This window comes from Octopus sinensis, linkage group LG8 (assembly GCF_006345805.1).
Source record: "Octopus sinensis linkage group LG8, ASM634580v1, whole genome shotgun sequence".
Lineage (NCBI taxonomy): Eukaryota > Metazoa > Mollusca > Cephalopoda > Octopoda > Octopodidae > Octopus > Octopus sinensis.
In genome coordinates, this window is record NC_043004.1 from 86,566,662 (window position 1) to 86,584,161 (window position 17,500).

At 35.0% G+C, this 17,500-nt stretch overlaps 1 protein-coding gene across 1 annotated transcript in view; it reads right to left on the bottom strand.

Moving 5' to 3' along the window:
- LOC115215200 (putative methyltransferase NSUN7) overlaps positions 1-4,921 on the bottom strand; it is a 33,035-nt gene extending 28,114 nt beyond the window's left edge. Inside the window, exon 1 of the mRNA XM_029784392.2 lies at positions 4,485-4,921. Coding sequence (XP_029640252.2) covers positions 4,485-4,789 — 305 coding nt within the window. The 5' untranslated portion in view covers positions 4,790-4,921. The remainder of the gene's footprint in view (positions 1-4,484) is intronic.
- Between the last annotated feature and the right edge of the window lie 12,579 nt (positions 4,922-17,500).

The window sequence follows — 17,500 nt, forward strand, 5'->3', positions numbered from 1 at the left end:
AGAACTACAAAAGCAACAAAACTAAAGTGACAAATGTCAACTACAATCTACATTGTAAAACCAAGAAGCAATAATCTGTCTCATTTATATCTGTTGAAGCTTTGTGAAGAAAAAAGTATATGTTCACAAGCTTGACTGATTGTTTGCTGTGCACATTGGAAAAATAGGTTGGAAATATCAAATGAGAAATAGAAAATAAGTTATATAAACATATAACAAATTCCTTGTTTTACAATTGTAGAGAAACAATAGTTTTGAAAAATGTCGTCTGTCCATGCTGACAAAAATTAAAGGATCCTTTTAACTTTTAACTTGCTTCAGTTATTTTAAACTTGGTACTTACTCTATTTGTCTCTTGTGCTAAACTGCGAAGGAACAGGGATGTAAACAAACCAGCACTGGTTGTCAAGCACTGGTGGAGGACAAACACAAATACTTATAATAAAGTGGGGATGCTGAAAAGTTCCTAGTTTTAAGGGTATCGTGAAAGGCCTGGTTGGAAGCCCAACCTCTCAAGTTATTTTACAGGGATTAGAAAAACTGAAGGACTGCAGCAATAAATGTATTAATCTGAGGGATTAACGGATCCTCGTGTATTTTCTTTTACCTAAAGCCAGGAACTTTTCAGCACTCTCTTGTAAACATATATCAAAAGGATGTATTATAACACTATTCCACATATACAAAAATAGCCATACCAACAATCCAGCATACCTCCATCATCAGCTGCCCCACGGATATCATTATGGTTTTGACACCTGGGCAGTACCATTCAATCTGGCGGTGTCAGCAGCACTAAAAGAAGTGCTGTTTTGGGAACAAAACACACACACGACTTTCAAACACATTTACTCTATGTACAAAATGTGTATACTTTGATAGACATCTTGATCTCTTCCTACCAAAACATCATCTCCAAACAAGGTGAAGATTTATCAAAATGCAAGGATCCTGAACTGGAATGAAGAAAGGTTGGAGAATAAGACAGTACAAATTGGACCTTTTAAATTTAGCTTTCCATGTTTCAACAAGTCCCATGATTGGAACTTTACAATTTTTGATGCAGGCATGGCTGTGTTGTAAAGAAGATTGCTTCCCAGCCATATGGTTTAGGGGTCTTCTACAACAGCCTAGGGTCAACCAAAGCCTTGTAAGTGGATTTGATTGAGAGAAACTAAAAGAAGCTCATAGCCTGTGTATGTATACATATTTGTCTTGAGATTACATTATAACTGTAAATGAGTATCACCACTGTATTAGCTGCATCCTTCATTTCAAACATTCCATGAAACTATGCCCACCCATGAGAAAATATTTCCTGCAACAGGTAAAGGTTGGCTACGAGAAGGACATCCAGCCTTAAAAATGGCTGTGTGGTAAGTAGCTTGCTTACCAACCACATGGTCCCTGGTTCAGTCCCACTGTGTGGTACCTTGGGAAAGTGTCTTCTACTATAGTCTCGGCTGACCAAAGCCTTGTGAGTGGATTTGGTAGACGGAAACTGGAAGAAACCCATCGTATATGTATGTATCTCTCTATATATAAAACTGAGAATGTGTGTCAGTCTGTCTGTGTGTTTCCCTAAAACTTGAGAACTACACAACCAATTTCATTCAAATTTTACACATGCCTTACTTAGGGTCCATGTAGTTTCATGGGAAAAAAAATGTTCAACTTCTTGCCTAGGGCGAGCCCATAGCAATATCATATCTTCTCCACTATTTCAGTATTACATGTTAAAAGTGAAACAAAACCATTTCTCTATTTTATGTCAGATACTTTCACTATAACAATAAAAATTAGAGATAATAATAACAATTGAATTATATGTAGTAAGTTATAATTAAAATCAAACTAAAGTATAATATAATCGTAACATAACAAAAGTAAAAATAGCAATTGGTATAATATTGCATCAATGACTTGAACTTGAATAAGTGGTTTCACATGAATGGGAATAAATTTAAAATAAAATTAGCGTGCAGAAATGGAATAGTCCAGATGGAGGTGTGCACATATCTCGACTCGAACCTTGCAAAGTGGAAATATTATATTTTTACCTTTATATCTGGGACGTAGGACGTCCCGGATAAAAATTTAAAATGTCCCCCCAGAAGTAGAGGTAGGCTGGATTGTAGCCACACTTCTATAAAAGAGGGAGGACAACATACAATTGATCAAAATTACAATTCCAGTCTGTTATATATTTTGAGTATTGTTATCACTAGCGATATCAAGATATAACTTTGTATTTTGTATTTTATGTGTAGATGTATATATATATAGATGTACATGTAATATGTACACATATATATACACATATATACATGCACTAGCACTATGACCCGGCAACGACGGGTCATAATACTAGTATATATATATATATACATATATTAAGGTATGTAGAAAAATACAACATGGACAAGAACGTATAACTCATAGAAGACGATACAATAAACATGGACAGGACATTCGAACCCCTCAGTCTTCAGTCAAGAACCGGATCATTGTAGTAATTTCGGCTGATTAATCTTGAGATTACTAGATCACGGCCAGCCCTCCAATATATATAAATTAAATTTGAGATAAAACCACTATTAGGCAAATCAAACAATGAAAAACATAAACCAAAACATAAAAATTAAAATAATTAATATAATTTACAAAATATATAAAATATAAAATTTTAAGTTTAAATTATTTAAATTTAAAATTATTAATATATATTTATATTTATATCTATAATTTTTTTTAAATAATTATATATAACTATCAAAAAGTATAAAAAGTTTATTATAAGATAAGTAAAACCATATCTTATAATAAACTTTTTATACTTTTTGATAGTTATATATAATTATGAAAAATAAATTTATAAATAAAAATATAATTATAAATTAATAATTTTAAATTTAAATAATTTAAACTTTAAATTTTATATTTTATATATTTTGTAAATTATATTAATTATTTTAATTTTTATGTTTTGGTTCATGTTTTTCACTGTTTGATTTGCCTATTATCTCTAATTTAATTTATATTTATACTGTGAAATTGGATTTAATCCTAAATCTAATTTTTCCCTGTAAATTTGGATTTACTCCCAAATATTATATTATATATATATATATATATATATATATATATATATATATATATATATATATATATATATATGTATATGTGTGTATATGTCTGTGTGTCTGTTTGCCCCCCCCCCCCCCCCCGAGCATCGCTTGACATCCGATGCTGGCGTGTTTACGTCCCTGTAACTTAGCGGTTCAGCAAAAGAGACAGATGGAATAAGTACTAGGCTTACAAAGAATGAAATCTGGGGTTGATTTACTCAACTAAAGGTGATGCTCCAGCATGGCCGCAGTCAAATGACTGAAACAAGTAAAAGAGAGTAACTAATTCTATCTGACCCATGCAAGAATGAAAAGTAGATGTAATAATTATGGAATCAATTGATACGGTAGAAAAAAAAGGACACAAAGAAAACCATCGGGTATATTCCAAGGTTCTTATTATTAACCACAAACTAAAAAAGCTACAGCACATGTGCATAAGATCTTAATGCAATCACATAATTTTGACAACAACCTATATGACTTTGTCTGTCTACCCTAATGGGGCCCCAGTCCAGTGACTGAAATCACCACTGGCTGGCATGGATTTGCCGATCCAAACTGATAAAGACATCAAGGCAATTCTTTGGGGTTTGAATAATTCACCTCTGGAAACATGCATGTTTCATTCAAAATTCTTAAACAACCCTTATTGGGGGACCTTTTGAGCAGGGTGGGCTACTTAATCTGAAGAAAATTCTAGCTGGGCCCCACCTGCAAAGTCATGCGTTGTTTCTCTTGGTATGAGATCACCATTTTGTGCACACATGGTTGTGATGCATGTGCCTGGTGTACTCTTATCAGATGGTTAGTTAGGTGAATAAATAAATAATAACAATAACAACAACAATAATAATAATTCTTTCTATTATTGGCATAAGGCCTGAAACTTTGGGGGAAGGGGCTAGTCAGTTACTTATTTCATCGACCCCCAAAAGGATGAAATGCAAAGTCGACCTCAGCAGAATTTGAACTCAGGACATAAGAATGGATGAAATGTTTCTAAGCATTCTGTCAAACATGCTAATGATTCTTATTTCTTTATTGCCCACAAGGGGCTAAACATAGAGGGGACAAACAAGGACAGACAAACGGATTAAGTCGATTAGATCGACCCCAGTGCATAACTGGTACTTAATTTATCGACCCTGAAAGGATGAAAGGCAAAGTCGACCTCGGCGGAATTTGAACTCAGAATGTAACGGCATACGAAATACCGCTAAGCATTTCGCCTGGTGTGCTAATGATTCTGCCAGCTTGCCACCTTCATAATGATAATGATAATAATAATAATAATAATAATAATAAAATAATAATAATAATAATAATAATAATAATAATAATAATAATAGTTACCTGTATTTTTCCACATGTTCGGTTGACTTGGTTTTGTCATAAAACCCAGGTAAAAGATTGTGAATCTTACTTTCATCAATGTTGTTGTTGTTGTTTGTGGTGGCAGTGGTGGTGGTCGTGGTGGTATTGTTGTTGCCATCATTGTTGTGGTGGTGCTTCTTGCTACCATTGTTTTTCTCGTTGGTGACATTTTTATTCATGTTCTTCTTGCCGTTGTTACTGTACGTATTCAGCACAATTTTGTTTCTTCGCAAACTCCTGCGACGTGACATCTTATTCTCTGTCTTCTTGTTGCGCATCATCATAAACTATTCGACGAGATGCAGCAGCAAGCACTAACCTCTATTTCTGATGTGTTTGTTTGTTTCTTTGTATGTTGTCGTTGCAGTTGTTGTTGTTGTTGTTGTTGTTGTTGTTGTTGTTGTTGTTACTGGAAGGGACTGAAACAGATTTTGAGTAACTGTTGTTAAACATCATACTAACTATATTCTTTATACGATCAATTGATTGCTCTTGTACAAACAGAACAACAAACAATCCGTTGGGAATATATGCTTGTCTGTCTGTCTGTCTGTCTGAGTGTGTGCATGTGTATGTGCATGTGTTTGTGTATATGAGTGTATGTATATGTGTATATGTGTGTGTGTGTGTGTGTAAAAGTCTGGGTTCTTTGTATATATATATATATATATAATATATATATATATATATTTATAAGTATGTGTGTGTGTTCTATGTGTGTGTATATATATACATTTATATGTATGTCTGTGTTCTTTGTATATATATATATATATATTTATATGTATGTGTGTGTATATGTAAGTATGTATATGTGTATGAAACTATATGTATGTCGTATGTGTATGTGTGTATGTGTGTGTGTACGTGTGTGTGTGTGTGTGTGTGTGTGTGTGTGTGTGTGTGTATAATTATATCCTTGGTTACAATGAAACCTTTGGTCTGAGTATAGCAGAGTTTAAAGCTGTCTCAATATTTTCTAATCAGTCATTAAAAAAAAAAAGGAAAAATTAAAAAAAGAGAGAAAAAGATAGAAATGAAATAAAAAAAAAATAACAAAGAAAGAAAGGAACAAGAAATGAAAGAAACAAAACATATTAATAATAATGATTATGATAATGATGTTAATGATAATGATAATAACAACTACAACATAAGTAAAGTGGTAGACAAACATACATTTGTCACTGAAAGGGAAAAAAGGGATTTCAAGAGGAAGAGAAACAAAGAAGTAAATAGTGGAAATGTGTGAAAACATATGTACACACACACACACACGCACACACACATGCATATATATAATTATGCATACACCTGTGTACATGTATGTGTGTGTGTGTGTGTTAATATATGTATATACATCAAAGTATGCAGTATTAGAGATCCATTGCAACAGATCTTAGCCATCAGTTTTCGCACTGATTATCAAATAACCGAACATTAAGCAGTACATTTAAATGGCTTAATGGTTAGGGTATTTGGCCCACAATTGTAAGGTCTTGAGTTCAATTCCTGGTGACTCGTTGTATCCTTGGACAAGACACTTTATTGGCAGTCCACTCAGCTAGCAAAACTGAGTTGTACCTGTATTTCAAAAGGCCAACCTTGTCCCATTCTGAATATCCCTGAGAACTAAGTTATGGGTACATGTGTCTGTGGAGTGCTCAGCCACTTGCATGTTAATTCCATGAGCAGCTGGCTGTTCTGTTGATCAAAAATATTGGAACACTCGTCATCATAAATGACAAAATGCCAGGCAATGTGTGTGTGTGTGTGTTGTGTGTGTGTGTGTGTGTGTGTGTATTTATGTATGTATGTATGTATGTATGTATGTATGTATGTAGTAAAAAAAAAATGAAAATGCATAGAAATTTTATGTTGGAAAAAATATATATATTTTTTTTTTTCCAACATTAAAATTCTGCACATTTTCCTTCCTTTTATTTTTTAGTACAATTCACTCTCTTTTACTCTTTTACTTGTTTCAGTCATTTGCTGGAGCACTGCCTTTAAGGTAACAAATATTTTTTTCCAAAAATTTGCATTCATTTCATCATTTTTTATAAGCACCAAACATTGGGCAAGCAGAGCCTTCTGGGCGTTTCTGTCAAGTGCCAAATCCCAAGTTTCATCCCAACTCTTGACATCACTTATAACATCTTTTCTTTTTTTTACTACTGCCAGCTATTTCTTCTTTGGATGCCCTTTCTTCCTGGGACTCTGCAGACACCACTGGGGACACTAGCATGGAAGGTGGAAGGATCCATCCTCGGATACTTCATGCTCTTGCTGGCCACCAACTGACTAAGCTTACATGAAAGTCCAGATCTTGTTACTTCAGGTTAGTGACACAGTTTCCGTATGAAATGTGGTGTATCTCATGCAAACATCTTTGCCAGATGTTCAATTTCCTCTCTAGTGTCAGAGAGGCCATGACTCACAGCTATAAAGACGGTTAGAGAAGACGATGCTCAATAGCAGCCGGAGTTTGATCTTTGTACTAATGCAGTGAGATTCCTAGGTATCTAATTTATATCAACATATTGCTTTGGTCTTCAGTTTTCTATATGAGTTTTTAGAGACTTCATTAGCAGTCTGGCTTCAAATTTCAATTCACCTGGGGGACGAAGTGACCCCACTCCTGACATAGAGCCTATCCACTCCCACTGTTGGTCGATGTTCACAAGCATATGTGTTACATCACACATCAATAACCCACTTTGCTTTACAAAGACTGTTGTATTTATTAAGTTACAAACAAAATTGATTAGATTGCTAGGTAGATATCAGCAAGGAGTTAAACAGGAAATGTGAATTATTATTCAACCTCACACTGGGAGCTTTGATCATTTCTTTATCTCTATTCCTTAATGTCTACGTGAATTTCCTATCCTTCTTTTATTTCTATCATTTATTTGATTGTGACCAGACTGGAGCACAATTGTCTGTCCTCAAGATTTTCAATTGGTTGTATCAACCTTGCTTTTGTCTGGTATATACTCTATCCTTTCCCCTACATACGAAATGTAAAATAAACATTAGAGTAAAGTTAGATAACTCAACTAGACATGCAGATAACATAGTACACTATATGCCTAAATACACACGTTGTAGTAGTAGTAGTAGTAGTAGTAGTGTTTTCTAAATGACTTAGAACATCATTAACTGGAGAAAGAACTCAATACATGAAGTAGGATCAAATATTTATTTATTTCTTAAACTTTGACTGTGACTTCTAAGTTTTGTCAAGGAGGGCTTATCAAAGAGTCATAGCTTGAGAAGCCTATTTCTGGAAGTTATAGTCAACTTTGTGTGTGTGTGTGTGTATTTGTCTCCCCATAAACGCTATGACAACCAGTGTTTGTATGTTTAGCAGTTCAGCAAAAGGCACTGAGTGAATAAGTACCAGGCTTTAAAAAACCAAGTACTGGGGTTGATTCGATTAACTAAAATTCTTCAAGGTGGTGCCCCAGCATGGCCACAGTGTAATGACTGAAACAAGTAAAAGCCAAAAGATGAAAGATATACACACACACACACATACACACATATGTCAGGCTTCCATACAGTTTTCATCAACTAAATTCCACTCACACAGTATTAATGATCTCATGGCTATGATGGAAGATAGTCTTCCAAATTACCCTACCCTGAAATTGAAACTGGAGCCATAGATTGTTGTGAACACAGCTGGAACCACACATTGTTGGTACATGTGGTCATCATCCCTACAAATTTCCTATTATCTACATAAATCTCCCACTGTCTGTATTATTTGTCCTGGTTATTAAAGCATTTAATAGTTTTAATTTACAAAAATCAAAAAACACAATTGGTTTCTAAGTGTCTTTGCCTGTTGGTTGTCTCCTGTTGCTATGTAAATGAATGTCTATGAAACTGAGCTGGCCAATACAAATAAGTGTTCACTGAACACTGCTTGTGGCATTCAAAACATGTGTAAACAATCCAAAGAGGAAGCAAGGGGTTCATCAACATGGTTTCTTGACCAACTAGAAACAGCAGGTATATTTACCTCTCAAGCAGCACACCACAGTTTTAAAAAGAGAAGAACAATTTGCCAGGATGATGTAAAATATTTACTCATGTATAAACCACGCTATTTTATGTTTCAGCTTAACTGGAAAAAATGGTGTGTGACTTATATATGGAACAAAGCTAAAACTATGAAGGGAGAAAATTTTGGATCAAGATTTAAAAGTAAATGAAGAGATATGACTTATACACAAGTCCATGTGGTAGTTCTAGTGACAGCATTATACCTTGTAACAAAGAAGGGATGAAATGCTACATTCTGTGCTTTGATCATAGCTCTGTTCAATCAAAGTTGACAACTGGAACTCAGCTACAACAATGACAATGATACAGAGGCTGTAAACAAATATCTTTGAATAAAGAAAATAATCTTTGTCAAAGTCATTCAATTCTAAAATTGTGAAAAGGCTTATAACCAGGCAGGTAAAATAGGTGAAGAACAAACGATATAATTGGTAAAATAAACAGTTTTCTTTGTTTGTTTTTGCTTTCTTCATCTTTTAATCAGGAGAGAAGACAACAATCATAACCTCTTTTTCTTTCTTTCTTCCTTTTTCTTTTTAATTGAAAGTCTCAAACAAGGTGAAAAGCCACTTAGTGTAAAGTATTATGAAGAAGAAGAAATTAAGATAAAAGGAAGGAATTTACTGTAGACTTGAGGAAGACAGTTCCAAAGTTTGACAGTTTGAGAAAATAGGCTACGATCGTCGAAAGACTTCTTTATTCATTGAAACACAACATTTGGATGAAGATACTGTTTACAGGAATTCCAAAATTGGTGGGAAGGAGGTGTGATGTAACTAGTGTATGTGTGTGTGGGTGTGTGTGTGCGTATGTGTTGCTTGGGGCAGCCCTTGAGTTTGCAGCACTTGTCCCCCAGGTGGTGGGTGGGTATAAGCCTAGTTAGCCTTGTGAGTGGATTTGATAAACAGAAACTGAAGGAAGCCCATCATATATATATATATATCACCGTGATCACCATAACCGACCAGGCTATCAGATGTTGCTACACATCGTTGGTCACAATGCGCTTCTCATTGTTTTAGCCTTCAAAGGATGCCACCCCGCTGGCTAAGTGAGCAGGCCAATATATATATGTAAGTAAGATTTAAAGAATGGAGATGTAGCATAAATATGATTTATTAAGTGCAAAAAATCCAACATATTCTCTTACAGCTGTTTCGATTTAGCCTAAAGATTAAATTACAATAATTAAATCATTGTATTAGGCAAAATCTCATCAGAAGAGTAAAAAATATATACCATTAAGTTATTAGGTGTTGTGTTTTCAAATCATCTCAGCAGACATGCGTTTGTGTGTGTGTGTACATGTGTGCTTGTCTTCCACCATAACTTGACAACCAGTGTTGGTGTGTTTACACCCAGTAACCTAGCAGCTCAGCAAAAGAGTCCAGTAGAATAAACATCAGTTTTAGTTAGACTTATGCAGCAGAAACACGCCACCTCCATAAAAGCATTGCCCAGGATAGACCATCCCCACCTGAACACCCCACCCCTCAGCTATACTACTGAGAGGGAGGTGTCCACAAAATAGAAGCCTGGTCCAAATGCAATAGAATGGTCCCTGCTAAAGGCACCCAAGGTTGGCAGGTGGTGATATAAAACTGGGCAACAGATTAACTCTACCACCCATGAAGACCTTAGTGAGATTTGAACTCAGGATACATAGAAGAGGAACAAATACCAGAGGGCATCCAATCCAATGCTCTGATACTTCTGCCAGTCCACTACCTTGTGTTGATTTTATTTTATTGACTCCTACAAAGATAAAGGAAAGAGCTGTCATTGGTGCGATTTGAACTCCGAACACTTCAATCAAGAGAAGAATGGAAGCACATTGTAATAAGCAATGTTTAAGGACACTTGACTATCTGGTTGATGTAGAAATGGAGCTATTGCTAAATTTTAAAATCCTTCTAAAATTAAAATTTTGACATACAAAGGGAATCTTTAACCCTGAAAGCTCACCTCAAAAAACTAGAGATCAACATATAATGCAGGGATAATGGCAAATCTTAACTGCCAAATGATAAACAAATGGAGTATATATATACATACATATATATATATATATATCATCATCATCATCGTTTAACATCCGTTCTCTATGCTAGCATGGGTTGGACGGTTCGACTGGGGATCTGGGAAGCCAGAAGGCTGCACCAGGCTCCAGTCTGATCTGGCAGTGTTTCTACAGCTGGATGCCCTTCCTAATGCCAACCACGCTGTAAGTGTAGTGGGTGCTTTTTACGTGCCACCGACACAAGTGCCAGGCAAGGCTGGCAATGCCTGGCACCTGTGCCGATACAAATATATGTGTGTGTGTGGTGTGTGTGTGTGTGTGTGTGTGTGTGTGTGTGTGTGTGTGCGTGTGTGAGTGTGTGTATGTATGTATGTATGTATGTATGTATGTGTATTATATGTATGTATATATATATATATATATAATATATATATATATATATATAATCATTATATTAGGCAAAATCTCATCGAGGAGTAGTAAAGATATATCATTAAGTTATTAGGTGTTGTGTTTTCAAATCATCTCAGCAGACACGTGTGTGTGTGTGTGTGTGTGTTTTGTGTGTGTGTGCATGTGTGTGTGTACATGTGTGTTTGTCTTCCACCATAACTTGACAACCAGTGTTGGTGTGTTTACACCCAGTAACCTAGCAGTTTATATATGTGTGTATATATGAATGAGTGTATGTGTAAATGAATATTTATACATGTACAATACATGTAGATGTAGGCATATATATATATATGCATATATATATGCTTACATATATACATATACATGCATGTCTTGATGCACTGAAATGAAGAAATCATACAACACTCACAGCCCAAACTGGCAAAAATAAGACTTTTTTTGTTTTTTGTCATAACCAAAAATGGAATATAAGCAAATAAGGAGAAAATGAAAGCATTTCATCTGTTGCCAGACAGCCGTCACTTCATACAGAACAAATTCAAAAGATCAAAGGTATCTGTCATTATTAAACAGCAAACCAGAGAAGTCTTTTGTAAATTCTGAAATAATTGTGGATAATAGTTTAAAAAGTAAATTTTTTAACGTCAGCACAAAATAAATTGACTATTGTCGCAATCTACTGAAGTTGTTAAAAGAAAACTCGCGTGTATGTGTGTGTGTGTGTGTGTGTGTGTGTGCATGTGTGTGTGTAATATCTCTTTACTCTTTACTCTTTTACTTGTTTCAGTTATTTGACTGCGGCCATGCTGGATCACTGCCTTTAGTCAAGCAAATTGACCCCAGGACTTATTCTTTGTAAGCCTAGTACTTATTCTATCGGTCTCTTTTGCCGAACCGCTAAGTTACGGGGACATGAACACACCAGCATCGGTTGTCAAGCAATGTTGGGAGGACAAACACAGACACACAAACACACACATTCATATATACATATATACGACAGGCTTCTTTCAGTTTCTGTCTACCAAATCCACTCATAAGGCCTTGATCGATCCAAGGCTATAGTAGAAGACACTTGCCCAAAGTGTCACGCAGTGGGACTGAACCTGGAACCATCTGGCTGGTAAGCAAGCTACTTACCACACAGCCACTCCTGCACCTATATATATATAGTGTGTGTGTGAGTGTAATATATATATATATATATATATATATATATTTATATACATACACACACGCACATGTAGTTCAGACATGAGATTCAGATACTCTCCATATATTAATTTTCTCTTTAATTTTCTATCATTTTCACATGTGTAAGCTGGTCCGTTTTATATGTATACATATATATATATATTGTATTTGATGTATTTAATATATTTTATATATTGATGTGTCTTACTTGCTTATCCCCACATTTGCTAAGGATTATTAATATTATGTTAATGAATTAACATATGTCAGTTTGAACTCTCCATTTTCCTTTTATCATTTTATATATATATATATATATATATATATAATACACCTGCTTGTTGTTCATTTACCTGTCTTTATCTTTTGTTTTCTGTAAATTTGAATTCTGAGGGGAGCAGGAACACTAAGCTCCTTTCTTCGAAAATATAAGGACGCAGATTGTGTGTCGGTAGCCAGCTGGCGACAATGTTTCCTGGGGTTAAATAACAATAACATTCATCCTAATCAGGACTTGGCAAATGATCTTTACTATATATATATATATATATATATATATATATACATATGTATAAATAATATATATATCTATGTATATATGTGTGTGTATATATATATATATATATATTATTTATGTTATTATTTAATTGAATGCCACGCATCCATTTCCAAGTAAGTTTATATATATATATAATATATATATATATATAACAAAGTGAAGTTGTAAGGTATAATATATATATATATTATATATATATATATATATATTAAAAAGCACCCACTGCACTCTCAGAGTGGTTGGCATTAGGAAGGGCATCTAGCTGTAGAAACTCTGCCAGATCAAGATTGGAGCCTTGGGCAGCTATCTGGTTCACCAGTCCTCAGTGAAATCATCCAACCCATGCTACCATAGAAACCGGACGTTAAATGATGATGATGATGATGATGATATATATATGGCACGTAAAAGTACCCACTACACTCTCAGAGTGGTTGGCTTTAGGAAGGGCATCCAGCTGTAGAAACCCTGCCAGATGAAGATTGAAGCCTGGTGCAGCCATCTGGTTCACCAGCCCTCAGTCATACGTCCAACCCATGCTAGCATGGAAAGCAGACATTAAATGATGATGATGATGTATATATATATATATATATATATATATATATATATATATATATATATATATATATAATATAATAAAGGGTTAAAAGCAACAAGTTGCTCAAAACCACATACCGAAAATATTAGAAATAGCAGCCAAAATTGGTCAGTATTTCCTCTACTAGTAAAATTGACTAGGTGAAATTGATTAATTTTATTAAATTAATTATATTCCACCCTTTATTGAATATATATATATATATATATATATATATATATATATCTTTAATCTCTTATTTGTTTCAGGCCATTAGACTGTGGCTATAGTCGTGCACTGTCTTGAAGAACTTTTATTCAAATGCTTTTCCTCTCAATGAATCCTCAAGTCCTTCTGGTCCTTCTGGTCCTTCTGGTTTTGTGTATTTCTATTACCTTGTTTACTGTATTTAATGTGTTTAAAAATCCTAGTTCTTCATATCAAAGTTTTTCTTATAATTCCCCCAATCCTTTATCACAATGTAAAATCCTCTCTCATTTCCTAAATTCTCTTAAATTCCAGCAGTCTTGTCATAGTCACATGCATGAATTATTTATTTTCATTTTCTTTTTGCTTACTTTTTTATGCAATGACTTCCTGTAATAGACATCTACCCATCTTAGTTTCAGGGCAAAAATATTCAATTAATGTCAGCTCTAGGATGGCATATTCTGAGACAGGGGAGAAATTTATGGACAAATGTTTTAAGGATCAGTTTACAGCACAAGACTTGTAAGGACCAGTTTATCATATCAAAGCAGCAGGTATTACCAAGTTGTAATGAATAACAGACATTGCCAAGTTTTAGTGAATAACAAGTGTTGCTAAAACTGCTGTGAACAACAGGAATTGCTAAGTAGTTATTGGTCACGATATAAATTTTGGAGTTAAGGCGGTGAGCTGGCAGATTCGTTAGCATGCAGGGCAAAATTCTTAGCAGTATTTCATCTGTCTTTACATTCTGAGATCAAATTCCACCGAGGCCAACTTTATCTTTCATCCTTTCAGGGTTAATAAAATAAGTGTCAGTTGAACACTTGGGTGGATGTAATTGACTGACCACCTCCCTCAAATTTCAGACCTTGTTGTCCCGGTTCTTCACAAGCTGAGTTCAAATCCCGTCAAGGTCAACTTTGATTTTCATTGTTTTGTGGTCGATAAAATAAAGTGCCAGTTGAACACTGGGATGGATGTAATTGACTGACCACCTTCCTCAAATTTCAGGCCTTGTCTCTCTAATATTTGTCCCGGCTTTTCACAAGCTGAGTTCAAATCCCATCAAGGTCAGCTTTGATTTTCCTTGTTTCATGGTCGATAAAATAAGTGCCAGTTGAAAATGGGGGTCGATGTGATCGACTTTTCCTCTTGGCAAAAATTGCTGGCTTTGTGCCAAAATTTGAAACCTATATTATTTTTGGAGTCAAGCTGGCAGAATCATTAGCAAGCTGAGCAAAACACTTAGTGACATTTCATCAGGCTTTACATTCTGAGTTCAAATTCCACTGAGGTTGACTTAGCCTTTCCTCCTTTCAGGGTCGATAAAATGAGTAGCAGTTGAGCACTAGGGTCAATGTAATTGACTCACTCTCTCCCCTGAAAGTACAGACCCTGTGCCAAAATTTGAAACCAATTTTATTTTTGGAGTTCCCCTCTCAGTTTGAGATCAGTCTTCCTGCCCAGATCTTTTCTTTTGTGGTTTCATTTCATGACCTTCACTTCATTGTACAGTCCTCTTTGATTTAGGAAAGAGAGAGGGAGAGAGAATCTATATTGGTGAGTATTTCATGTTTGAAAATCTCTTTCACACAGTTATTATCACTGATGAATACTTTTCTAATATCATTCATAAGTCTGCTTTGTAGTTTGAAGACAAACCCTTTTAAGCCATTTTATATCTAGCACTTTTAGAGATTTTAGTAGAAGATGTGTTACTGAATGTCAATTTATAAGTGATGATGTTCTTCATCAAGAATATCACAAAAGAAAACTTGTCCAGGTTCCTATTATATTTATCAAATGATTCAGTTTTTTTTTTAGCTTTCCCAATATCATCCCTTGCTTCTTATACTGTTATCAAACTCATCCCATTACCAACACATCATTCTCCCTTTTCTGCACATCATTCTCCCTTCTCTCTCTCTCTCTCTCTCTCTCTCTCTCTCTCTCTCTCTCTTCTGCTAGTGTCAAACCTTTACACCATCTGATCTCTTCAACACCTCATCTAAATGGACAGTTTAATTCACTATCTCACTAAAACATCAACATACCACTACCAACAACTAAAATAAGGAAACCTATGTGTGGCCTCTTAACCTGCTAGAATAAATAGAATACCAGCTCAGGGCAATTGATTGCGTATCTGGATGAGATATCTTGTGGTATTTGTTCTAGCTCTTTGTGTTCCGGGGTTTTTGGGGTTACAACCTCAATTTGTCATGTGGTTTAATGCTACCAACTGGTCTTTGGGGTCCTTTGATACAAGTACACTTCCTGGCAAGTAGTAGAGTCAAGCCTCCAGTTTTTAGGACAATTTCCCTCCCCCGCACCCCCATTCAGATGCTTTGAAAAAATAGTCATAACTGCTGCCCTTCCTTCCCTGGCTAAACTGTGAAAGAGAGAGGAAAAAAACCCCACTGTTGTTGCTGCTACTACAACCACCACACTATCACCACCACTAACAACCATCACCACTACTACTTCTACTACTACAACTACTTCTACAGCTACTATTGCTACCAGCACAACCACTACCACCACCACCAACACCACCATCACCACCACCACCACCACCACCACAACCACTACCATTATTACTACTACTACTACTGCTGCTGATGCTGGTGTTACTGCCGAGACATGACTTACATCATTTTTACTGTTACAGTTATCTTAAATAAAGAGATAGGAGACAATTTATCAGTCAACGTTTATTTGTACAATCCTTAAGTAAACCAGCTTTCTAGCAACCGCACTTAGCTTCCATTATCTGACTCTCTGACTCGATATATGCTAACACACACATTTACACACTTATACACTCACTTCTTCACACACACACACACACACACACACACACATACACACACACACACACACACACACACACATATGCTAGTGTTAATAAGCTATCTTGAAAACAGAATTTTGGTAGTTGTATATATACATACATACACACACACATACATATATATATATATATATATATATATATATATATATATATATATATATATATATATATATATATATATATATATATATATATATATATATTATATTTAGATATATATATTTAGATAATATATATATATTTAGATAAAGATAGTTATGGCTGGCCTATGGGTTTCGTGTCCATAAAGTACTTAGATTTGCAGTGTCTCGTCAGACACTGATGGGCGGTGGCCTAGGTTATAGGCCACTCACCATTAAGGTCTGGCAAGATGCTGTAAAGCTGAGTGTTTATGGATGCAAAACCCTTGGTAACCTCATAGACTGGCCATAACTATGTTTATCTAAATGCTCTACTGCTCATTAATTTAGAGTGTGCTTCTCTTTCGGATTTATGATTTACTGAAGATATACATTCATACATACATTCATACATACATACATACAAATAGACAGACAGACAGATAGATAGATAGATAGATAGATAGATAGATAGATAGATAGATAGATAGATAGATAAGATAGATAGACATACATACAGACAGACAGACAGATAGATAAATATAAATAATAAATAATGAAATTATTGTATACAGTGCTCAGGTGCACCACAACTTGTCAGAGTATATGCAGTAATGTACAAATGTCTGGAAAGCGAACAATGCATGAGTCAGATACATGCTTGTGTGTGTATGGAGGGGAGAAAATCAGGTGTAGTGTTGGCGAATCTCAGAAAGCATGGAAGTTTTGAAGGATGCAGTGCTCCGACAACTAACAACTAATACCGGCAGTTTGTTCCATGCTTCAGCAACTCTCAGCGTGAAAAAATGTTTCCTGAGGTTATGGGAGCTGTGCTGTTTTCTGACTTTGTAAATATGTCCACAGGTGTTAGATGGGTGGAGCTTAAAAAGGTGCTCAGAGTTATTGTTGGTACGATGGTTGATAATTTTAAAGATAAATAGGTAGGTAGGTAGGTAGAT